General features: G+C 36.2%; 1 protein-coding gene across 2 annotated transcripts in view; it reads right to left on the reverse strand.

Annotated features, from left to right (window-relative positions):
- Positions 1-2,024: 2,024 nt before the first annotated feature.
- Positions 2,025-27,586, reverse strand: part of PCDH10 (protocadherin 10) — a 62,265-nt gene continuing 36,703 nt past the window's right edge. The window contains exon 5 of one of the 2 annotated variants that reach the window (XM_011281684.4): positions 2,025-2,525. In XM_011281684.4, coding sequence (XP_011279986.1) covers positions 2,458-2,525 — 68 coding nt within the window. In that variant the 3' untranslated portion in view covers positions 2,025-2,457. Of the gene's footprint in view, positions 2,526-18,015; positions 24,516-27,586 lie in introns of those variants that run through there. The other variant, XM_011281685.4, reaches the window with a different exon arrangement.

Here is a 27,586-nt window from a genome sequence, read left to right on the forward strand (position 1 = left end):
TTTATGCTAACCCAGAACTTCCACTGAGCAAGGAGTTTCGCATGAATTTATGGAATGAGTATGCCCCCCACCCTGATCATAAAAGATTCTCTCTAGAAAATGAAGATTGTTTTCTTCTTTAAAAAAAAAATAATGTTTATTTTTATTTTTATTTTTGAGAGAGACAGAGAGAGGGAAGGAGAGAGAGATTGAGGGAGCGGGAGAGGAGCAGAGAGAGAGGGAGACACAGAATCCGAAGCAGGCTCCAGGCTCTGAGCTGTCACCACAGAGCCTGATGCGGGGCTTGAACTCACAAACCGCGAGATCATAACCTGAGCCGAAGTAGGATGCCTAACGGACTGAGCCACCCAGGCACCCTGGGATTGTTTTTTTCTTAAATTATTCCTAACTCAACTTTGATCCATGACCTTAATTTAGATATGAGAACTGATTTGAGTCTCCAGATCAACTTCCGAAATTTACCTAGGTCACATGATTTTCAGCAGTAGACCTAGCAGAATCCAGTTTGAAATAATTTCAGAGGTATCCTGATGCTCCTTACACACTGTGTATTTTCTACAGTATCGAAGTTAAGAGTGGTACCAATCTAATATATACATTAAGTATATACATTAAGTTACATGTCATATATATATATATATATATATATACACACACACACACATATATATACTTTTAAATTATAGTGCCAAAGCTAATTAATGATTATGTTTTTCTCAACTACTGCTTGAGTTATCATTTCCTTTCATATATATTTTGCAGATTAATAAGTGGTAAGCTTTGCAAAATGCCAAACACAGTACAATTCCCCAGCTGTATTGAACACATAAATACTCTATTCATCATCTTCTCAATTCTGCTTGAATCAGTATTAGTATCAAAGCGTCTATTTTGTCCAAAGTTTTGCCCCCCTCTTGTTCTGATTTCAATTATACTTACTTAGTATCTCTGCACAAGCTAGAAACACCAGAGTTTAGGCGATTTTCATCTTCAATTTTAAGACATATTTCCCTTTACTGACAAAACCAGATGAGATGAATATTTCATTCTTCTGTTTGGATTATAATTTCAAGAGAGAATGTGCCCTTTAAACAGAAAAAAAAAATCTTTATTCATGACTGCTCCAAAGAACACTTCTAAGATGTACTTTTACTTAACGCAAAGCGGTTGGGATATTAAAAATGAGCAGTGCGTACTCTTTCAACATAAAGTTAGGGTTTTTAGATTCTCCTCGTAAATAAACATAGTATTGATTTTCAGGTTTGGAACATAGAAAATGCACTGGTTTCCTTTTATGCTTTTATCTTCCTGCTAGCTGTAAGGAAGAGTGTGGGCGCTTTAAATCCTCTTGATGCGTCTGTCACTGGCACAATAAACTCCCCTCCTGTGCAGAAGAGACCCGTGTCTGTCACTGGATCTCTACGGAGGTGAAGATTGCCAAGTGGGTTTTCTGTCGACTTCCGAAAATGTAACCTCCTCATCTAGGCTGCCATCTCTAGGGTGACAGATTGGGTGGATGATTCCATCATCTCATCATACTATGTTTTACCATGTGGGGCCAGATGTCATCTTTGGGGAAGAGAGTTAAAGCTTTTGTCAGAGAGTATTTCTCTTGTTTCACTTAACATCTACTCACCTTTTGGTATTGAAAGAATAAAAAATACAAACTGATAAGACTATCCCCAGGCAGAGTTTTCGTGCTACCCAAAGCAGTCTTGGCAGTTATAAAGATCCTTCAATAATCTGTCAAAAACTGACATCACTGTGTAAAGAGCTGTTCATTTCTATATCTCATTTTGGATTGATGTACGTGCACTTTTATATCCTTCAGTTCGATATAACATTTGGCCTTTCATGTTCTCAGTTTAAGCTACAGGGAATTCAAAGCTATTTCAAAGCATAATTATATCAATCTGCATATAAAAGGCTCTATGTCCTACAGAGGGTTCGATGGAAAAGCAAACTCTTTCAAAGAAGAAAATTAGAAGTAATTCCCACAACTAAAATTCACAAAAGTTAATACATTTTTCATCTGATGAGAACAGTTTTATTTTTTTTTAAGCCAATAGAAGTTTAATCAAGAAAGTGATGGGGACTTTTGTGTGAGGTAGGGAGGAGAAGAGGAAGAAAGGAGAGCAGAAAATTGGAGAGGAAGGCAAAGAAACGATGCATGTACATTATACATATTGTTCGATTATACACATCACATCAGAAAACATCAAGAATTCATATTGCTGTGGCAGACAATAGGATTCTCACTTCCATATTGTATTAGTTATCTATTGCCGCATAACAATATATTCCAAATTCAAATTCGTATGATTCAAAATTCTTAGTGCACTTTAGCTGGGTGTCTCTGACTAAGGTCTCTTCTGGGACTGCGCTCCAGATGTTGGCAGAAGCTCTGGTCTCCTTTGAAGATGCCGCCTGGGGAAGGGAGTCTGCTTCAGGGCTCACTCATGTGTTTGTTGAGAGGCCTTGATCTCGCGCCGCGTGGGTCTCACCACAGAGCTGCCTCCAGATCTCTGCAAGCAATCCAAAAGAGAATGAGAGCGTGTATAAGAAGCTTCCCAAGATGGAAAACATAACCTTTTCATAACTTAACATCAGGACCACATTCTGTTTCATAGAAGTGGGTTCCGTATCTCAACAAGCTTCAAGGGAAGGAGGGTACTCAAGCGTTCAATACCAGGATATGGAAATCACGATGGGCCATTCCAGGGGCTGCCTACCCTGTGTATATACATCCATGTGAAGTTGCTTTGGGGACTTTTTTTATATTACGAAAGACTTTTCAAAATAGAAGTCCTGTGAATATGGTTTTAACCTGAAAGTAAATGTGACTACACGAATTTATTTTTTCCAAATATTTGCTCTCCAAATATGATCTTAGTAGTTTTCAAATGTTTCATAACTTGAAAATCACAAGTACAGTTGCTTCAATCTTTAAAGTGACCCTTTTTAATCTTTTTTTTTTTTTTTTATCATCGCATAAGGAAATTTTTTTTAAAAAACCTCCCAAACAAAATTCTGTAAATTCTGGAGCTAGCGAAATACTTAGCACCGAAGTTATGGAGCATATGGTTATCCTAGTCCCAAACAGTAAAATGCGTCTGTCTGTGCCAGCTCTTCATTACCGGCTCATTAACACTCAGGTGCCAATTGCTGGTGGCAAAGGCAATACCCAAATGGCCTAGTTTCTGTCATGCACAGTGTAATTACATTGACCTCAAGTACTAAAGCTCGCAAGTTGCCTGATACGATTTGGACACTAATTTCAGGCACTATTCAAAGTAGAATAATACGGTGAATAAACCAACGTAATAAGAGAAAAGCACTATGAGGTTTCCAGTTATTTTTTTCATATGTAACTGTAACTTTAAAGACAGTCGACTGTTCTGTTACATACAACAACACATAGGACACGTTTGGCTTTAACATTATTGATCTAAAATTTTGTTAGACCTCGAGATAATGATAAAGTTGTTACAAGCCAAAAGTGAAAACTAAGTTGTTGTAATAGTCACGTTTGGGAAAATAGAAATTCCATATCATAGTTTATAATCTCATTTATTGATATGTAATGGGAGCATTATTTATATCTTACATTTAAATTATGAATTCCCAGGGGGGCCTGGGGGGTCCAATCGGTTAAGCGTCTGACTTCGACTCAGATAATGTTCTCACGGTTCATGAGTTCGAACCTCAAGTTGGGCTCTGTGCTGACAGCTCAGAGCTGGAGCCTGCTTCGGATTCTGCGTCTCCTGCTCTCTCTGCCCCTCCCCACTCTCACTCTGTCTCTCTCCCTCAAAAATAAATAAACATTAAAAAAATTAAATATTAATTTAAATGTGACCAAATGTAAAGCAAATCTATATAATCCTAGCAACCAATAAATATGTACTTCCAGCAAGAATTACACCATCTCTTAATAATCTAAGAACAGATTTCTTCATCACTTTCTGTTTAAGACTTTGCTATTATGTGCAAAGCTTATTTTTAAGGTTCCAGTTGAAAAGAGAGAGGGGATGAATTCATGCACGAAACTTAACTTTTTATAAAACTTCACAGAAACGAAAAGAACATTTTATATGGAAAAATCTACAAGAACAATTCAAAGACAAAAAACAAAACAAAATAAAACAAAACACCCACCACCAACAACAACAGTGAGAAAACGACCGTAACAATATTTTGGAAGTTTGGAAGTGGACCACCAAAATGTTATCGACTTACTAGTTTTGAAAATGTTTAATTTTGAGCTGAAAGTTAAGAGTTTAAAGAAAAAAAAAATCTGATTTATCCCTCAGAATATTCCAAAGTCTCAGGAATTAATAGAACAAATTAGTTCTGAAGTGGGAGTGAATATAAAAATAAAAAGAAGGATCAAAAATGTCATTGAGAGGCAATTAGACTCCCAGGTTTCCCTCATCCACTGTGCATAAGTAGGTGATCAATTATCCCCTCTGGTTAGAAGACAGGAGATTTATTCTCGAAGGAGGTTAAAACAGAGGTGCCTACATCAGAAGACAGCAGGTACAGTTTAATGTGAGATCATCATACCCAGAAAACTTAGGATTTTGAGTATTCCAGACATCTTTCCCCAATTAACTTTCAGAATGCATGTGCCCAGGCAGAAGACCCAAAAATACTTCCCTGAGTATCTCTAACTAGCCTAAGAAGAAATATATACTGAACATATTTACACTGGAGTTTCCTTAACTAAATGATCCAGCAAGATCACCCTATAGACAAACATATTCAACAAGCTTTCCACACAAAACAGTTTTACCTTCAGCAATTTTGAATACTGTTTTATTTTAATAATTTATTGTCAAGTTAGCTAACATACAGCATAGTCTTGGCTTCAGGAGTAGATTCCCGTGAATCATCACTTACGTACAACACCCAGTGCTCATCCCAACAAGTGCCCTCCTCAATGCCCATCAACCACTTTCCTTTCTCCCCCAACACCCATCACCCTCAGTTTGTTCTCTGTATTTAAGAGTCTCTTATGTTTTGCCTCCCTCTCTATAACTTATCTTCCCGCTCTTTTTTTTTTTAAGTTTATTTATTTTTGAGAAAGAGAGTGAGTGAGAGCAGGGGAGGGGCAGAGAGAGAGGGAGACAAAGGATCTGAAGCGAGCTCTGTGCTGACGGCAGAAAGCCCCATGGGGGGCTCAAACCCAAGGACTGTGAAATTATCACCAGAAGCTCAACAGACTGAGCCACTCAGGAGCCCCTAGAGTACTGTTCTTAATTATGGGTACACAGCTAAGTGTAAATGTCACCAGACATCTGCAAAAAACCCCTACCGTAATTCCTGGAAAGAGATATTATTCAGGGAAAATGAAATGCAATATAAACTATCATCACTATTTTCAGATGAATAAGAGAAAATATTCAATACATGAAAAGAGTTCAAAATACCTTAAAAAAGAATTTTGGGAAAACATGAAGAACTTTTATACTTAAAATAATAATAAAATAATGAAGTTAAAAACTCAATAGAAGGTTGGAAGATAAACATAAGAAAATCACTGAGAAAGTAGATTAAAAAACTGTAGAAAGTAGGGAAGAAAACGTGAAGAATATTGGTAGGTCAGTAAAGGAGGTTCTATATTCAAATAATAAAGGATAAAAAAGATGAAAAAAATGGAAGAAATGATGAAAGCAATAATTAAAAAAAAAATTCCAAAACTTGAAAGGCTTGGGTTTAAAGATTGAAGAAACTTAATAAGTGTCTGCAATTCAGATGGAAACAGATCCGCATCAAATTACATGATATAATGAAATTTCAGAACTTGATGACAAAGAGACCCTCCCATAAGAATCCCATAGGAGGTGGGGGACCTATGTTCATAAAAAGTTTAGTTTAGTTTTACTTTGGAAAATGTTCTACTTTAAAAAACAATATAGAAAACCTTTCAAAGAATCAAAGCTTAATATCTGACAAATTTGGTTTGAATCTAGTGACAGAGACCTACATCCTGCAAGGGGTCTCAGGGATTTTGGTCCTCTGAAACAGCCTACTGTTCATTCTTGCAGTATGACCAAAATTAAGCCCAATATATGTGTTGTCTTGACATCTGGCATAACCAGGAAGACTTGAAACAACCTAACTCCAAGTTTCTCTCTCCATTCTGCTCCCAAAGATAATATTCCCTAGCAGGACAACCCTACTGGCCAAAGGGCTCAGGTGAAGGTGGGTGTCAGTTCCCTACTAACTTGCAAAACAAGCCAATTCAAAAAGCCTATCCTATCTCATCAGAATCAGGGAGCACCTCACCCTCTTGATGCTACAAAAACCTGCCTCCATGACTCCTGGTTGTTCACTCTGTTCCTGAGTGCAGCCCTGTGAGGCCTTGTCCAGGATCCTTCCTGCCACCTTCCACCCCGGGGTTGTGATTATATGAGACTAACAAATTGCTGTTGGTCTGTTCTGTCCTATGTCAGGTGCTACATAGTCTCCAACTCCATTACTCTGGAGCAGAAATTTTCCCCTCACCAATGGAGTGATTAGGAGGCAAGTTAAACAACCCTAAACAAGATGATCCAACAATGATCAAGGAGACCCAGTCAGCTTGAATTAACTGCTCTTGGATAACTAAATGGTTTCATGATACAGGGAAGGCTGCCTGGGACTAAACTGCTTGTTACTGGTGGACTTGCACTTCGGCCTACTGGACCCTGTGTTGTCTTTAGCAGGTATTTCCCTCCCTTTCCACCCCAAAATGCTCTTGTTCTAAAGAAGAGAATTGTGGTTAATTCCCTATACCTCAGCATGATGTTTTGCCAGTTTTAGTCTACATTTGGCAGGTGTCTCTAAGACCTCTGCCTGTAAAAGCACCATACCTGGTCTTCTGGTTCTTCAGCTCTACTTACCAAGGAATAAGCTAGAGCTCTCTGGTCACTGGGTCTAACTTGGGAATCATTACTAGCTGCTTGGACAGCCGTCTGGACGTTACTGTGATTGCACACCATCAGAGGGATTCCAGGGATGGCTCATTATGTGGTCCGTGGAAAAGAAGGACATCACTACCCTACAGAAGATTAATCATGGGACCTAAGTCACTTAATAAGTCACTTAATAAGAGTTGTTCAGGCAATGGCAGCTACCTTGCCCATTTCCTGTGCTACTGTTTCCCGTGCTGCTATCCCAAGTATTTTCCTGATCTCCAAGTGTAGGTATACACGTCTGGCAACCCATGGACCAGGCACTGATGGAAAAAAAAAAAGAAGAAGAAGAAGAAGAAGAAGAAGAAGAAGAAGAAGAAGAAGAAGAGGAAGGAGAAGAAGAAGGGGAAGGGGAAAGAGCATTGGGTACTAGTTCCTCCCCAAACAATGGAGGAGGTAACACAACTGCTGTCTCAATGAAAAGGCCCTAGCAGGGATGCCTGGGTGGCTCAGTTAGTTAAGCATATGACTTTGGCTCAGGTCATGATCTCACAGTTTGTGGTATTGGGGTCTGTGCTGATAGCTCAGAGCCTGGAGACTACTTTGGATTCTGTGTCTCCCTCACTTTCTGCCCCTCCCCTGTTTGTGCTCTGTCTCTTTCAAAAATAAATAAACATTAAAAATTAAAAAAAAAATAAGATAAAAGTCCATAGACAATGTGCCTGGGCTTGTCTTAGTGCTGCTGGCTACTAGCATGCCAAAGGGCTAACTTTCTAATCATAGGGCTTGACTGCATGACTAGCACCATAGACAGGAGGATGTTACTAGAGGTGAACCCTGACCTTGGGAACATCGCTTAACCCTGGAAAAGGAGATAGCTGTCTATAGGAGTTGCTGGGCTGCCAGGTTTTTCTCCTCCCCTATGCAGAAGGTCTGCACCAGGTTGTAAGTTTCCTGTGGACTTCTGATAAAGGAAACTGCTCTCCTTGGCCTTGCACTATATACCATTAGAGTGGTAGTTCTTGGCCACACACTGAGCTCTTCTGAAAACAGTCTCCCACAGCCCCTGCACATCTATTTCTCCATACCAAGCCAACCATTATGCCTTGGGTCGTGGAGCTAACATGCTCCATGCTTTGCACGGCTCACAAGCTTTGCACAGTTATCAAGCCTTCCGTTCTACAAGCTGGAGTCAAATCTGACCCTCTGACATATCCCATCTGCAGGGTGGTGTAGCCCCACCTCTCCTCAGTTCCTTGACACATGACATGGTGGTAGAGGAGATCAACCCTCTCCTAGACCCCTTAGCCACATGGAGAGCCCCTTAAGAGCAACCGAGTGAAAAATTAAAGGGAGTTTATATACTTTATGGGCCATATTGCCACTCTTCTCATATATGATGGAACTTGGTGGAATGTTTCTGGGTTTCATTCTTTATTCAGGATGTCCTTGTAAAACAACAGGATCTAAGGGTCAGCCATACATCAGGTAGTCATCTTAGCACCACATACCCTGGCTCCATACGTACATATTCATAAACTCTTGGTGTATTACATAAGAATTGCTTCCTTTGAGGTAAAGCACTCTGGGAACCGCTTGTCTCACAGAGACCCAAAATATAAATCAAGGTAACAGATGTCACTACCTGTACAAAAGCCACAATTCAAGGCTTTGCCAGTATACTCTTCATCCCCTTTGGAATTTCAGAGATTATTGATAGTGGCCAAGGCATTCATTTCACTTCTCAAAACAGACAATGTTGGACTCTTGAAGAAGACATTCAATACAACTTCCATGGCCTCTATAGACCTAATGGCCCCTTCAAAGAATTCCAAATAGAGCAAATAACCCCCCGTCATTGCCACAGATATGGTTTAGTCTCAATCCACGTGCCATGGGGACATGCAGTCTCTGTACTAATGCCACCAGCTTCCTTAATTTCCTTTACTGGTCATAAAGGGAAGACCTCTAAAGTTCATGTTTTCAAAGGTCACCTCACTATGTGGCCCTCTGTGTTGGGGGGGGGGGCGTAGCTGATGTATTAAATTAAAAAAATGCAGTTTATGATTTCCTGAATGAGGAGGCATAAGTCACCCATGCAAGTTTCGCAGATAGCTCCCTTAGCATCTGAGCTCCCACTTTGGGGAAGTAAAACCCAGGATTATTTTGATCAATAACACAGTTTCAATACACTCACACAAAGGAAATAAAATCACAAGGTTTAGTAGTTACAAATCTCAGGGTGGGGGGCAAAGAGCCAGGGAAAGGGCAGTCCCCTGTCCCAGGCCATGAGTAAGGAGACAGAGAGCAGGGTAGTAAGCACCTATAAGGTGGTTGGGGTGGAGATCACTAACTTTTCACTGGCTTGATTCTAAGTGGTTATTCTAAAAGGTGTCCTGGGAAAAGCAAAGCAGGAACTTTTGATGGGAATCCTAAGCTCAGGTCCTTATCTAAATGTCCAGACTCTGGGTCTATGCAGGGTTATCATACTGTGGAATGCTTAGGCAGCAACTCAAAATAGTTCTTTTTCTCATCACACTGCCTCTTCCTCCAGGTCAAGTGCCTACTTCATGTGTTGGAGAGGTACTTCTCTTACCTAGAAATCTCAGTTCATCACCAAGATAAAAATTGATGTCAAGACATCGGGGAGTCAATTTGATATGAGGACTAAAATTAAAGCTCAATATTATGTGGTGCCTTGACATCTGGCCTATCTTAGAGTGCCTTGAATGGTCTAATCTTACCTCCCTCATTCCCCTCTGGAAAGGGAGATCCAAAGAGCTGAACAGCTCTGCTGGACAGGGGACCAGGCCCATTTCATTCTTAAGTAGTGAGGTTTCATTTCCCTGCTAGCTCCACTGAATTCTCCCTGGTCACATCCTCCAGCAGGAACCAGAGAGAATCCCTCCCTCTTGATACCAAAAGAAAACCTGCCTCTCACGGCCCCTGGTAGTGTCGCCCTGTGTTTCGTGTGATATCCTTCTTCCCCAGCCTGTGAAAATACATGACTCATAAATTGTTGTCAATTTCATCTGTCTGTCCAGTGTCAGATGTTGTATGTTCTCCATCCCCGTAACCCTAGGATGGAAAACTCTCCCTCTCCAACAGGGTGAATAGTGGATGACTAAAACCACCCTTTACCTAACTTCTTTTTCTTTCAGTATTTCACTAAATTAGTTGAAGTTAGTTGACGATGATTTTATAAAGTCCAGTTATTCAGACCTATTCTTGGTGAAGCGGCAGTTGCTATATGGGATTTCTCTGGGAGATGTACTCATATTTGTTTGACTTTAGTTTTGCTTATTCACTGCCAACATAGCATGTTGTTAAGAGGAATAAAAATGCATATGTTAAAACAACATTTTATTCTAAATATAAACCATAAAAGGACAGTCAAAACTGTCTAGTTTCTTAGGCCACATTTCATGGTGCCTTATACATGTGAACCATCCTTAGAAATGAGCATGTGGCATAGGGGGAGCATTGAAATTTAAAAATATGAAGTGGAGTTCTAGATGCTATAACTTATTTTTATATTTTTTAAATATAGTTACTTCTAGGATTTCAAGTTAAAATAAGACACAGGGACTAGAAATGCAGCCTGGCACAGGTGAAGAATTCAGTCAAGAGATAGGGTTCAGGCGTTAAGTTCATGGTTATGCTCTGCCATCATCTGGTCTATATTGGTCTCATTTTCTTCATAAGTAGGTTAAGGACCAGAATATTTTCAAAGACTTGCTCTGCACTAAAAGCCTATTATTCTGTGGGGCCCACTTAAAAAGAAATAAAACATAGAAAATAACATTCATTGCTGATAGTAGTTGATGAATAAAGGTCAAGCACCATGAAGGTGTTTTGATTAAAAAAAAAATCTGCTGAAAATGTTAGTTGAACTTAGATGGAAAGGAAATATAAATAAATAGATTTTACGATTCTTATAACTTTATTTTTATTTATGTATCTTCCTCTTCATTATGTAGTATCATGCATGAGTCGCAAAAAGAGTGAGAGGGTTTTTGACTTAAGCTGCATCCTTTTTAAATTAGTCAAGACCCCTTTTGGCATATACACTAGCCAAAGTTGCACAGGGGAAAAAAAGAAAACCTTTAAAAATATTTCTAATTTACATATTACATATGTATTACATATTACATATGTAATTATTTCTACATAAACATAATGAAAAAATTCAGGTCAAGAGACATAATTTAAATGATCCTAGTTATATTACTACATGGAGAATAAACTAGAATACAGTAGAGAGACTACTTTTGATATAAGGATAAAAATCTAAAATTTTATGGTATGTTTAAATATAACTCAGTTCAATTTCCACTTGGATAGCAAGCATAGCAAAAAATTGAATGATAAAAGGAAATTAGCAAACCCTGCTACAAATAAGATTACCTTTCTCCCAAAGCTTTTTCTTTCTTTTATGTTGCCTTATTTAAGTACAGCATGATCCACTCAGGTGCACACAAAACCCCCGTCATAGTTACTTTTCCCTCTCCTTCATCAGTCAGGGAGCAAGTATAATCTGTTTTCTGAAATGTCTCCCAGTTGTGTCCTTCTTCTTCCATTTTTACTAGTCCAGACTGAAAGTTAATTGTGCTCACTTGCTTCTTAGCTAAAGATTTACAATAGATCTCTGTTATCCCAATTTCTTTTTTTTTTCTGTTTTTTTTTTTTTTTAATTTATTTTGAGAGAGAGAGAGAGAGCTGCATGAACAAGGAAGGGGCAAAGGGAGAGAGAATCTAAGGCAGGGTCCATGCTCAGCACAGAGCTGGAGGTGGAGCTTAATCTTACGACGCTGGGATCATGACCTCAACCAAAATCAGGAGTCAGTCACTTAACCCACTGGCCCCCTTGCTCCCCCTTTTCCTTGTTTTTAATGTTATGAATCATCTCATAACATTATCTAAATTAGTAATGCTTTTACATTATGTGCTGCATTTATTTTCATCTTTTCATTATTATTATATCTAATACTGGAATAGACTCTTCTAGAGTGCCAAAGGAAGTATTACATTTAAACTAAAACTGTGCTTCATATGTAAACTTTAAAAATACTAATAGGGGTGCCTGGGTGGCTCAGTTGGTTAAGCGTCCAACTTCGACTCAGGTCACGATCTCGCGGTCCCTGAGTTCGAGCCCCGCATCAGGCTCTGGGCTTATGGCTCGGAGCCTGCTTCCAATTCTGTGTCTCCCTCTCTTTCTGCCCCTCCCCCGTTCATGCTCCGTCTCTCTCTGTCTCAAAAGTAAATAAACGTTAATTTTTTTTTTAAATAAAAATACTAATATACTTTGTTCACTTCACCCAACTGGTGCGCGATAGAAAACACTCTTCCCACCTCAGTAGCAATACTCTTGACTAATAATCAGTGTTGTAAACTTGCCATGTAGCTTTATGAAATGTTATGCCAGTGTCACCTGATTCTGCATGATCTGTTCACAGTATTCCCAGTTTCTCCCCTGTACTGGTCCGTACAATTGCAAATGCATTTTCTTAAGATGATTGAGACGCCTTTGAACCCAGTAATATTTGCACACATTGTCATGTAAATCCATACATCCTTGTCAGAGAAACAAGGCACACAAAGCAAGCATCTACAGAGGCATCCCAATGAGATAGCTTGGTATTCTTAGATTTTAAAATAAAATTTATATATCCTTTCTGTGTTTGACTCCTTTCTAGGGTATACCAGGTCACTTTACCTCATTCTTTATTGTATTTTAACTAGAAATACTCAACCATCTTTTATTTTCATTACTTTTCTCCTTGTTTTAACTTATATATGTATACGACCACATGAACTTTGAAAATCATAACTGCTTCTCAGTCTTTTAAAACTTACTGGAGAATGAAGGAAGACAATGGTTATATTCTCTTTCCTTCTTTTTGGCCTCACATTTCTTACTTTCTCTCTCTAATTCAACTTTACTTGGTACATTTTATTATAAACATTGTGTTGTCTCTTTGTGGTCTTTGTCGCCCAGTATAAAATAAGGGTTCTTATCAGAGAGTGTCAAAAGAAATTGACTATTGATTGCCCACCAGTGGAAAAGCCCATGGTAGGGGCGCCTGGGTGGCTCAGTCGGTTGAGTGTCCGACTTTGGCTCAGGTCGTGATCTCGAGGTTCGTGAGTTTGAGCCCCGCATTTGTCTCTGTGCTGACAGTTCAAAGCCTGGAGTCTGCTTTCGATTCTGTGTCTCCCTCTCTCTTGCCCCACCCCTGCTCATAGTCTCTCTCTCTCCCTCTCTCTCTCTCTCTCTGTCTCTCGAAAAACAAATAAACATTAGAAAAAAATTAAAACAAACAAAAATAAAACCAGAAAAGTCCATGGTAGCTTGTTGAAGATCAACCAGGTTTTCTGATAGTCTAAATATTAATTAATAAAGGGGCACAGAATGTGTGTGTTTGCATATAGGATGATTCCCTTCATGTATTCCTCCATGAGTCTCCTTTGTGTTGCTTAATACCTCTCTCCATCACACACACACACACACACACACACACACACACACACATCAATTTTGAGAAAAATGTATTGCCAGAAAACCTTGAAGTTGGCCATTCTCTCCATTGTTAATTAGGAAACACAACTAAGAATATAAACACTCTCACACTATGAGGATACAATTCAGTTTCAGGCTTATGCAATTCACCACACCAACGCTTGTTTTCTTCGCTTTTTTCATGATTAAAAGAAGAGTCACTCACAATGATAAAGGGAAAAAGAGGATGGTGACTGTGTTCCAAATTAGATAATTGCAACATTCATTAAATGTTTCTTACGCCCAGGCAGACTGGTTGAGCAATGACCCAATGATTAGCAACTGCTCTCAAAGAAAAGTAAATATGTAAGATGAAACAAAACAAAAACTGTCTTCAATTACACAATATTCTCAATAGAAGTTTTTACATGGATTGATACATTTCTTTTAAAATAGAAATGCTCCCTCTGAGACATTTAGTCACAGATTAATATGAACTGCTTTATTTGATAAGTCTAAAACCCTAGCTTTCAAAATAAGGAAATAAAAATTGTGATTGATTAACAGACAAAAGCGGAAAATAAAATAATTTTGAACAACCCGAGGACAGCTCTAGAGAACCGGGTCTGCCGAGCTAAGAAATTACAAGTTCAACAAGTCTGCAGTTAGAACCACCAGTGAAAAAATCCATTTGATAGAGCAGATACTAAGTACTGCAGATTTACAGGGCACCCCTTTAACTAATCCTGATGTAATCGTGCTGTTTACAGGTCATGTTGTAGAAATGAAGAAAGACATTTCCAAGCTCGCCAGGTGCTTGCTTTCCAATAAGGACTATTTGAAAGGGGGAATTTCCCAACAAGTGAAGTCAGACCAACAAGCAGATCCCAGGCCCTCACCGGACCATGTCAGTTATCAGAAGGACAGACTGTTAATATTTATACTAACAGCCAGTATGTTTTGAGGGATGTTATGGAAACAAAGGGGTTTTCTTATGCTCTCTGAGACCCCAGTCAAAAACAGAGAAGTAAATGAACTATTCTTTTACTTTCTGAAATTGCTCTCATCAATATTGAGGCCCACACTGAAAGGACTGAACCTGAATCTCAAGGAAATGCCCTAGCTGACTTTCCTGCACAGACAGCAGCAACAGAATCTTAAAAGTTATGGCTCAGGTGGTGGACTTTATTCTGCTTCGGCAAAAAATTAACCCTCATTGTCAGACTTTTTTGTCATCCTGATGTTCTTGGCACATAGTAATTGTTCCTGATTCAGAAAAAATAATAATAATAATAAGATAGGCAAACAGTGGTTTAAATCAAACAGTTTGGGGCTATGGGAGACCCAAGATGATAGTTTACCCTGGCTCCCTAGTAAACCCCAACTTTGGGTTTTTGCACTCCTTTATCTGCCATGGTGCATTTAAGAGGACTCAAATTATGAATAGACATTGGTATAGCAACTTTTATACAATTGAGAAAACAGTTTACTACCAACATCTAACCTGTCAGATCCATAACCCTGGAAAAACTATTTTTGTCCCAAGAGGCCTCAGACTTAATCCTTTTGGTCCTTTTCAGCACTGGCAGCTGGACTTTATTCAACTGCTACTTATTATGGGTTATTGATATGTATTTCTTATTTTATTTATGTTTCCACATGGTTTGGAGACTCCCCCTGCCACAATGCTGATGCTCTCACCATGGCAAAGAGATTATTGGAGACTGTGTTTCCCACTTGGGGCATACCTTCCACAATCTCCAGTGATCAAGGAACCCACTTCACTGGATAAATCATATGAGCCTTAATGAAAATCTTGCAGACTTCTTGGAATGATTGCTGTCCCTATTATCCTCAGTCATCAGGCAAGGTCGAGAAAACTAATGGGATCCTCAAACTCAAAATCTCTAAACTTGTTGGAACTACTGGACTTCCTTGATCTAAGGTATTGCCTCTGGCCTTGCTGACTGCTCGCAGATCCCTTTCGGGAAACAAACTAACTCTACATGAGATAGTCACCAGTAGACCAATGTCTATTGGTATACAACTTTCTGCTGATCCCTTGTTGTCATGATAGTATGACTCGTTACCAAAAGTATTTCATGTCTTATATTAATATATATTAATAAATATGTCAATAATGTCTTATTTAGTGTCTTATATACGATCATTATTTAACATTTCTAAGTATCAACAGATTAAAGAAGACTTCCAAGTCTTGGGATCCAAGATCTCAATTCAAAAGATTCTGTTTGTTGGTCATTGTCTGAAGCCTAGTGACTGGGTATTCTGGAAACATCAACCTGAGCCCCACTGGAAAGAACATTACTGAGTCTTCTTGACCACTGACACTGCTGCAAATCTAGAAGGCACTGAGTCTAAGGTACACATCTCACAGCTAAAGAAGGCTTTACCTGACATCTTGGCCTGCACAGACGCTGAAGACCCCCAAATCAAACTGACGAGGAATAGAAGCAGCTGACATGAGTGTAGGCTCCTTCCACCCAGGACACCAGATCCACACTTCATACTTTAACTGAACATGAAAGCTTTTTTTTTTTTTCCTTCTCTTTCTTTCATTTACTCTGACATCGGTCTGGAAAGATACACAACACCCCCATCCATATTTCCTACACCAATGCTAATGGGGGTGAACTCGTCAATCTTGGAAGTCTCTTACCAAGTTCCACTTTTATGATCAGAATATCCAGTGCCTTGTTTTTTTTTTCCCCTTCTCCAATTATAGCTGTATTTAAGCAGTTAGACCCATATACCTATGTAAATCTTTGTAGAATCCCACTCCCACATTGCCATGAACATCTGGATCAGATCTGCCCACTAAGAAATCTCTTCAGCAGCACCCATCTTTGCAAGGCCTTTTTATTTCAGACAATGAGATTTACTTTCTGAATGTGCTGAGAACCTAGTTGACCCCTGGGTTGAATGGGGCAAATGCATTAATCTCTGTAAACGAATCCATTAACAGAACCTCCTTAATGGGAATGGTTTGTGCCCTAATTGGCTTTGTCTTTGTCTATGATACTTTTCATTCTTCTTGGACCTGAATACCTAGTTATGGCTGGTACATAACTGGGCCATGCCTCTTGGGTTATCCAACTGTGCCTCTAATTTTCCACAAACTAAGATACTTCGTGAATTGACTCCCCTGAATTCACACCATCCAATTAGAAAGAACCTCTCAGGAGGCACTAGTGACTCAAGATTTGCTTCCTTTGGCAGGGCCATACTTCCTTGGCCAGGAGTAAATGTAAATGAGAATATGATGGGAAACCTCTCCTTAATTCTTGAAGATATTGTAGAATCTGATGCTAAAACAATAGCTACCCAAGAAAAAGTTTTAGACGTTTCTGACCAAGGTAGTTCTTAAGGACAAGATAGCTCTTGATTATCTTTTTTTTTTAATTAAAAAAAATTTTTTTATTTATTTTTGAGATAGAGAAACACAGAGCATGAGCAGGGGAGAGGCAGAGAGAGAGGGAGGGAGACAGACAGAATCTGAAGCAGGTTCCAGGCTCTGAGCTATCAGCACAGAGCCCGAGACGGGGCTTGGACTCACAGACTGTGAGATCATGACCTGAACCGAAGTGGGACACCCAACTGACTGAGCCACCCAGGCACCCCAGCCCTTGATTATCTTTAAGCTCAGCAAGAAGGTATCAGTGCTATGGCCAACACCAATGTGCTGTACCTGAATTAATACTTCTGTGGAAGTTGAAACCCGGTTATATAAGATCATTGAGCAAGCCACTTGGCTTAAAAAGGTTACTCTTTTAGGGGGGTCTTTCTTTGACTTTTTTGATTTTGATTGGTTTGGGTTTGGGGGACCATGGCTCCAAAGTGCACGCCACACATTAAAAACTATCCTGCCTATTATAATAATAATAATCTCCCTAGTGCATTGTATTCTCTCAAAAGCTTTAAATGTATGTTCACAGCTGCTAGCCACCAAGAAAATGATCTCCCCAAGACTGGGATTTCAAAAAAAGAAGCAAAGAGAATGATGAATCTAAGGACTATGAACCTGGAACAGTGACCTATGGAAACCACACAAAGAAACAACAAAAGCTGCGAGTGGTAGCCGAGAGGGGTGCTAATGCCTTCAATTTTGATGACATATCTCAGTCAAGCTGACAGTCTGATCTAAAGGAAGGAATTGTTAAAAAGGAAACCACACATCCAAAATGGAGTTGCTTCTGCTAGGCCCGCATTGCCAAACAGGGGCTTTATTCCTAACCTAATTGTAGTTTCAGCCTTCCCCAGAAATGCAATCTTAGTCAGTCTGGAATTCTCTGCTCAGCACTAGTGAAGTAATCCACGTAATAAGTCCCTGTTAGCCCCCAAAGGGAGGCGATCTTGCCTATCTTGCCGGAAATAGTCCTTTATTTGGTTTATGATTCCCTTGTTCTGGATTTATGAAACCTTTCCCTTTCTGTAGCCCTTTGGAGCTCTTTTCTACTTGCTAGATGAGATGTCAGATTTCTGAATTGTTCGATAAAGCCAGTTAGAACTTTAAAATTTACTCAATTGAATTTTTGTTATTTAACACTGTCCAGATTCATTTTATGATATATCATATGCAAAAAAATATGATTCTGTCAATTATTCAGTAACTCCAACAAACATTTATTTGCATGGAAATAGAAAGTTATTCAAAAAGCACATTGGGGGTCAAGGGGGAAATATCAGGTAAATATATCCTAGTGCAATCATACATATATATTTTTCAATAGTAGGGATAGAGGGCTATTTGAGAGTTGCAAAGGGGGGCGAGGGAAACGCCTGGAGCTCAGCAGCTGTGAGTTTTACTTCCTGGACTCCATACCACCAATAAATAGAGAGGCAAAGGTGAACTGAGCTTATGAGTAGATACCAAAGGCAAGTTAACTTTCATCTTGCAATTTTGCAATCAGCGCTGGTCAAATACAACTCAGAAGCAGACTAGAGTTTTGAGAAAGGAATGATTTCCGTTTGTTGCCTGTATTCCAAACTTTTGAGAATCAAGAATAGCGACAAAGTGATGAAAAGCAATATTAATAATTAAATACACCACTTAATGTGCGTTAGCATTGTGCTATGCATTTCACACGTGTCAGTTCACCTAATTCTCATAAGAATTTCACAGCTAAGTGTACTTCATATTTTACAAAAGTAAAGATCAAAATTCAGATGTGAGATAACTTTTTGAAAAGATCTCCCCTGACTTTCTATAGCATTAAAGAAATTTAAATTTGAAATAGTGATCATACGATGCGGTGCTTTTCAAACATTTGGGTAATGATTCACAGCGAGAAATATATTTCACATTGTGACCTATTTTACACATGTATCGGAAAAAAAATGTTTCACAAAGAACTATTTGTTTTTACCATGAGTGACGTGTTTTCATACTCTTCTACTCTACTTTTTTTCCTATTCTATTTACTTCTAGTTTTATTTTTATGTTATTGTCTTAATACACTGAATTACTCTTGTGACCCACTATTGGGTTTTGACCACAAATTTGATTACTTAATTATTTGACTGTTGAATTATTTCACATTTTCCTATAGTTTCTTTGGTTCTCAAAGCAAACTAGAATTTTCATGAAGGCAGATATTACTATGCATTCCTACCTCTCCTCATTGTTGGACCTTAATAGAAGTGTGTAATTTAATAAAATTTAATTTTTACGTCTGAAAATTCATAATCTTGGTTACATAGAAGAGTCCATGATATGATTCCCAGAAAGGGTAAAAGTAAGGGACAGGAGGGACAGGTCTAGGGGAACAAAGCAACTTGTAACTATCGCTGTTAACATTCTCTTGAGAATCGTTCCTGTATATTTTTATTAGTTTTTTTCCCACCATAGGGCTGGCTTTATTAGACATAAAGAGGAAGAGAAATACCTAGTCCAATCCCTATCCCTTGTTGCTTCATAAAATGAGTTTCTGTCCAGGTATGTGTAGTTTGAACTCAAGAAAATTGGTTACGTAAACCACACATTAGGTTACAAAGCACACTTTTCTTTTACCTTTTAGTTATTTCAGAATATAAATTTCTGTAAGATTTGTCCAGATTATTGTTATCATTATTAAAAAACACTATACCTTAATTTATGTTTTCTTCTTGGAATATGATACCCATATGAATTTTATTTTTTTTCTTATGTGTCCATTGATTTTAAATATGAAGTAATTTGTGTCTAAAATTTTAGATAAAATATTTTCCTTTTATTGCTCGAAGGCATTCATATCCTGTGTCAAACAGCTACATTATTCCTTGTGGGCCCTTGGTATTACTACAAATCAAAAAACTTAAGAAGAAAATATAACAATAGGTGGAAAAATATATACATTTAAAATATTCATTGTGGGTATCATGAGAATCATATAGAATTAAATGCCTACTTTCAAAAGTGTAAATATCGCAAAATCCTTTAAACCTAGCATATGTTTCTTCGAATGAAACTCAGTTTTGAACAGATGTCCCCTTAGACCTGTTATATTAAGACTGAATTTACTAAATCAGCATTAGTTGTTTTTAAACTTAGGGCCATATTTTGCCACTGATTTTTATTCAAAGCTCCCACGGGCGTCAGTGGAAGATCCATGCATGGAAAAATGGCATAATATGTATCCTAGTTTTATTTATTTCATGTGTATACAGCAGTATAAAATAATATATTACATTTACACTCATTTTACTTATGTATTATTATAGCATTCACAGTAACAAACACTATAGTTAAGATTTAAACTCATCTTTTGTTATAATACCCTGTTTTCACTCACAGATAACTGTCTTGAAAATGTGTTTAGAGCTGAAATTCCCTGCTTACTTTCAGCTCTATGATGTACGGATATATTGGAAGTCTGAGTTCTATCATTCAGAAGTTTTTGAGTCTCATGCGAGATTTTAATATTTGCATCATTAATGCAAAAATTGCACGCAACTCAAAAACATCTGAAGTGTAAAACTTCAAACTAAGCATGTGACAAGTTTTCAAGAAATAAAAGTCATTTTTCTAATTTTACAAATACTTAAAAAATAACAGTGGTTAGAAATACATGCATGCACACTAAAGGTATTAGAATTTTAGTCATATTATTGCCTGCAATACTCTGGCGGCACCCATCTCCCAGCATTCTCATAGAATGCTATAATCTAAAACCTATGCCAAGTTTTAGAAGAAACAAAAATATTCTATTGAACAGTAGCTTCACAAATTACTGTATAAGGATTTTGTTCGACCTAGCAGAGGGATAGTCCTTGAAGTGCTAACAATATATATAAAATAATTTTACTACTCCATGGCATAAAAAATATGGAACTTTGTCATTTTCTGTTTTTCCTTGTTAAAAAGGAACATAAAAAGGATGTTAAGTGCAAAGCCTTTACCACTACAAAATTAGAGTTTTGAAAAAGATAAAGAACCCAAGAAATTGCAATATGAAAAATATAAGATTTTCAGAAAAATTATCAAGTATACCAAGATTTTAAATGGTTTTGAGTTCCTCGGGTATTAAAAGCACACATAGAAATATGAGGGGGAAAAAGAAAACCACATGTCATGACAAATAACAGTGCTATGATCAGTCAGCACCGTAAGTAATTTTTTTTATGCTGCCTAACATTTGCAACATTCTGAGTCAGTAGTCGTATTAAATATTAATTTTACTCCAGTAAACTATTTTTGTAAAGTTAAAACGGCATAATTAATAGACAGTTATTAAAGTTTATGTTGAGAATTATGAGGATGTTTTTTCTTCCTCTTATTGAAGAAATAAGGAGGTTTCTACAGTACAGGAGATCCGGCGGCAAATTATAACACTATTAAGAAATGAAACAGGAGGAAATTAAAAGGAAACGGGAGTAATTAAAATATTTAAATCCTCTACTATAGTACTTAATTTGCAATGTTTGATAAAGGCATTGCATTTAATATCTTCAAAAAACAAAATATACATATTTCTCAATAGTTCCCAAGAAAGATGATACACTTAGAGTGATACCATTATATCTGTAAAGTAATTATGATGTGATACTTAAATATTGATTGAAAATGATTTCACAAAATTATGTTTACAAGATAAGAATTAGAATTTTACACGTGGAGGAAATATTTCTAAAAATTGTCGTTTGACATACCTTTGAAACGTTAAGACACTGTTTCCACAGGAAAATATTTTGACATTTTTACTACTTTAGAACGAACCGTGTTTATCAAGGAGTAAATGTCATGATCATTCGTTTCTGAAGTAATTTATTGATGAAATGTCATCTAATAATTTAGATAGTATTTTTTGATATGTATGAAATTATGTAAGACTGGATATTAAGATGACTGGATTAAACAGAAAAACTATTCTAAAATTCCTTTTCATGGTAATCTAATACATGTTTTTTTGTAAACCTTTATTATTGATTGGTTGCATTTTTCTATTTTATAGTCCCCCTCTCATTGGTAGAAAACATCCTAGCCAATTAGCTAAAATTATATCATTACTCTCTGGTAACTTCTGATTTATTCTGGATACAATACATGATTAATAACTGTTTAGGATTTTAGCAAATTCTATCTTTCCCACAAATTGGGTAAAATTTTCTTGTTTTTGTTGTTTGTTTTTGTTGATTGATGATATAATTTAATAATTAGAATGTAAATTAGAATAACTGTTACTATGATATATAAAAACCGAATGCATAAATATATGGCATAAGAAGTTTGTTCAAGGGAGATGATATACGATGACATAAAAGTCTAAATAAGTAAAGAAACCTTCTTAACATTGAATGAATGAATATAAACATAATACATGAAATGAATATAACCTTATTTTTAATGCATGTGATAAGGCAGATGGATGTGTGTTTTCCGCCATAATTGGAAAATGATGAATGAAAGGTTTTAATTAAAGCAGTGATTCAACAAGAAAATCATTTTCTTGTTTAAAAAGCAATTACAACAAACAGACATTTTTCCAGCTAAATTATATAGAAACATATCCTTATTAAAATAGTCTATCATTCAAAATCTTAATGAAGTAGCGCCAAAAGTTTGAGAAAATGTTACTGCTGCACTTTTGTGAACGTATGTGCTTTTGTGTCATATGCGATGGATTGGTTTTACGTATTTTTAAAGGGTCCCCAAAAGACTGGAATATTACACATACTTCAATAGATAAAATGATTGGGATTACGACATATTAATCTCTGTCATTTGATAAGTCAAATGAGTGATGCCAAGATATCACTCAAATCTACATATCAAGGTCCTCTGAAAATATGTATGCATTTTATTGTTAAATCGAAGGAAAATATTCCCATTTACATGACCATAAAACTAGGTGGGAAACATTTGTTATGTGTTAAGCTTTAGTCTGCTCTTTAATAATACAGCACAGCTCAAACTATCACTGAATCCAGAAGATCAGTTAGCAGTTAAGGTAAATGTGTCAAAATTGATCTGTAATTTGGATTGGGCAAACATTTAGAAATGTTGAAGGCTTTCTTAGGAGGGAGCTTTGAGAATTCTGTTTTTTGCTAAGATTATCTCACATCCTCTGATTTTTCTCTCTTAATTTCTCTCTTAATTAAGCAATAAACAACAGCTGGTAAAAAGAAAACTATGTAAAAGAAAGGAAAATACATCTAAATGAATTTAATAATTAACTTCGTGGACATGAAAATAAAAGGCAAGCTTAACTTTTCAAGGCTGACTCAAAGAATTTTCTCATTAATAAAACACTGACTATATTTAAGCTATAAAATCTTCACATGTAAGATAATACTGAAACAATAATGTACCATATCTATCTCCAAATTTATTTAACTTATTTTAAATTTAGAGATCACTTATATCTTATAGTTACTCTTTACCAGTTCAGATACTTATATATCTCTATATGTTCATATAGAGTTATAAATAGATTTTATATTCATGTGTTAGTAAGAGTCACAAAACTATGTAAAACTATGTAAAATAAAATTCTGTGTGAGTTATACGGTTGAGGACTTCTTAAAATAGTAATCTCAATTACGTATTTTACACCACAAAATGTACAGACACCCAGTGTTTGTTTTTGTTTTTTTTTCTAACAACAAATACAGGTGGATTTATAGATTCTTTATAAAAGCTTTAAATGATTCTAAATTCAAAGCCATAGAAATAGAATCGAAAGAATGTAGATTGTTAGATATTCTGATATTACATATTCAGTGCTCTTCTGATAACATCGACAGCTATATCTTTGGCATTGAAAATTCAGTACAAGTTCTTGACAAAATTGTGTAGCTTAGAGCTTCATTTTCTTTTAAACAAGGAAAAACAGGGTTGTATAAGATGAAAATTGGGAGGAAACTATTAATGATTATTCTTTTCTTAGCAAGTTTATCTTTGGGACCCTGAATTACCTTCACTTTACTATATGATGTGGACTGTATGAATCCATTTAAAAACCAACTGAGTTGTACCACATTTTAGGAAAATTATATAATATAATATATATATTTTATATTTATTTAGAAGCTTTGAAATAGTACAGTAAACACTTTGCAACACGGTGTATAAACTACAGAATGTCTTTGATATTTTGTGGGTCTTCAGAATACAACATTTTTTATAACCCACAGGTGAAAAGAACATAATCACAATCTGTCTTGTAAAGTTGGAATAGTTTGGGGAACACTTGATCACACAAAAAGAATATAAAACAGTCAAGTTTAAAACAGTGATATTGCATTTATAATGCACAAATTTCCTTTATCTTTATGACTGGCTTCTCGTGGTGAATATAAACATGTAAAGGGCTCAGTGACATTTGGAGAGAGAAAGATATATAGTGCTGTAAACAGGCACACACTGATCGGAGAGGCAAAAGCAGTTGCCTCTAAAGTTTCTACAGTTCTGCACATTTCAACTCATTTCTCAGGCCTGCTGAGAGCAATTAGGTCCTATAATTGGCCACGATGACTCCGCCGGCAATCTAGTACTCGGTTACACACAACTAACTGATGGCCAAGATAATGAAGTTGAAAAGTTGATGCTTTTGTTGGTCGACTTTGTGCAAATCATGCTGCTTCAGGTAAATCCTGTAGAATTGACTAGCATATCCTTTTCCGTGCTGTGAAAAAGAAAGAAAAATACTCTAAGAAAAGGAGCCTGCGTTTGGGAGTTTAGAATTGCACGTTACTGGAAAAGAAACAAATACAACTGGAAATAAGTCGTCTCCCTATACCAGACCCACGTCGTGTCAAAGTATTTCAGTGTTAGCCTTGGTTTCTAATTGTCAAGTCAATCCGTTGCGTGGGTTTCTAAAAATGTCTATTTTGGTATTTTAGAAAATGAGTTTTGTGTGGGAAAGGTATGTTTTATATATCAAGCACCAATTATGTGGAGATTAAACTTTTGAAGTTACATACAGAACAATCCCCACTTCATTACTTATGCACGATCAGAGTATAGAAAAAAAAAGTGTGGCCTGTAAACATTCTAGAATGAGTCATTAGAATATCTACAAATAACTGGTTATACGTTTAATTGAAAAAATTCCAAATTATATATATTAAATCAACATATCATACAGAAACCTGTACTAGAAAAAGTTGATGTAATTAAAAAGTTAAAAAATGCCTCACATTTTCTGGTTTTACTTTACTTCATCGTTTATATTATGTGAAAACCAAACCTTTTAATGTGTACAAAAATAATAATAATAAATTTATTCCCTAAAAGGAATCCGTTTTCTTATAAAAGGGTGACAGGAAAAAAGATATTGAATTTGGTCCAGTCTTATAAAATGTACTGAAATATGAGGTAGAATTTCCAAATCCAATCAGTTAGATTTTATGATTTTAAGTATTTTATTTATTTATAATGATAACGGATATTTCTTCCTACCTTTCTATAATCTTTATATTAGGCAATAAGCACAGTGAGAGCAGAAACTGCATTGGCTAAGTCAGCATCTGGCACGTAATAGATATATAATGAAAATGTGCAGAAAATAGTGTTCAATTGTGATAAAAAGCAATTCTGTTGTGTAAAATCGATTGTAATAATATATACACATATATAAATTAAAATATAATTAAAAATTAAGAATTACACTAAATGGCATAACTGGATTGTCTCAATCTGGTAAATAGTTGGCTTTTTTGTTTCTTTTGTTTATTTTTTTTAACACAAACATAAGAACATACTGATCAGAATAATTTTTCTTCTGTGGTATTTCCATTTATTTCAAGGAGATTATCTAGTTAATATGTTTTTCTTAATTTATTTCTCCAATTCTCACATTTATTTTTCCTCACAAATTCAGTTTCTGAACAAATCACCAAACATTTCTTCCCTAGGTCACCATTTAGCAGACACATCAACTAAAATTGGAAAAGTCAGGCACCATAATTGACAGAAATAAAGTGAAAATGAATATTTACATGTCCCTGGTGGTAACTCATATTGAACAATCAAAATATACATATTTTTGTAATATAATATCATGAATTATAAAAAAGTTAGCTACAACCCAGGATTATATGGTAGTTATTATAACTTACCTGGTCATAATGCTATAGAGAATATTCTATTAAAGAAAATAGAAATTTTCCTCTTTTTAAGCAATCAAATATTATTTTCCTATGTTCTTGAATTCGAATTCCCTGTTTCATGATAAACGTGAATATATATAGTTTAAATATATTTTGTTTATACCAATCAGAATTTAAAATGCCTCAGTAAATGACAATAATTAAGCACCATGGAAATTCAGGTTTGTAAAATGAATTTGAACAAATAATTGCAGGGGTCAAATAATTTACTGTCTAATCCAAATAATTGTGTGAGTAAAAGGAAGCACAGGACATAATCTTGTGCTTTCATGGATAACTCAGGACACACGAACATCCTGCAAATAATACTACTTTTCTCAAAATAAGGAGGGGATACTACTTACAGGATGAAACTTTTTTTTCTTAAACTACTGATTTATAAGAAACAACTTTCTAGTAGTTCGAGGACGGAACAAACTCGAGTGACCTATCCACAACCTATAGAGTAATTTATTACGTGTAAGAATTAATATACCGAAAAGCACATCGCAGTATAATGCGGAAATTAGTCAACCTAACACATATTTAAATCAGTAAAATGTTTCTCATTAGGTTATAAAATACTTATGGAGAAACCCTTTAGTGTGGATATTACATGTTTATTTCATGTAGTCAAGATACAAAAACAAATTGTTTTTACTGAAACAGTCCAGAATTTTAAGAACACAGAAGTTTAGCACACATTATACTTGATACCTTAAATCTCAACATAAATTTAAAATGCATATTTTAGTTACTGCTTAGGGTTACTTGTGTGCCGCTTTTATTTAAAGTGCACCTATTTCAAGTAGTTGTATGAATAATACAACCGCCTTTTATTAAATTACCACCTCCCACCTATCTGTTAAGTCAGGAATGCAAATCTGAACAGGACAAGCGTAAAGGCTGAGGTTGAAGGTCAGAACCAAGTAGGATGGGAAGGAAAGATTTCCTCTATTTCAGCATCAAATTTCCCAAATGTGAAGTAGTGCCAGATAAACTAGAGAAAATGAAATATTATTACTAAAGTTATAGTCACATACATTTTGTTTCAAGCCTTTTAAGAGCTGATTTTGAATACTGAATATTCATTGTCCTTGGGGGCTGTCTGGGTTAATGTTGGACATGCAGCACACAAATATATATACATATATAAAAGCAATGTTATTACACTTTAGAGTCAGTGCCAAGGACAGTTATTCCGCAGTGTTAACTATTATGGGTATGCATTTGCTGAAACATTTCAGGCTAGAGAGAATGGGTCAAATATGCTGAATCTCTATGCTTTATGATATATTCTACATATGTTTTAGAATTATGAAAGCGTACTTGAATTTTTTTTTTTGCTTTTTCTCTTCATTTCACAAATGCGTTTTTCCCCTAGTTATTCATCAGCATGCATAAGGAGTTGGTCACTTGATACAGATGAAAGATTTTCTTTTCAGTCAAATCTAAAGTAAAGGCAAAGGACTGTTGGTATTCTTTTTATATCAATTTATTCATTCACTTCATTTATTCTTCAAAGTGAGTCATAAAAATCTTATATTTAAGACCTTTATATTATTTTCTGAACCATGGATGAAAAAATTACTCTTAATGGAAAAGA

The sequence above is a fragment of the Felis catus genome, chromosome B1 (genome assembly GCF_018350175.1).
Source record: "Felis catus isolate Fca126 chromosome B1, F.catus_Fca126_mat1.0, whole genome shotgun sequence".
In the NCBI taxonomy this organism is placed as follows: Eukaryota; Metazoa; Chordata; class Mammalia; order Carnivora; family Felidae; genus Felis; species Felis catus.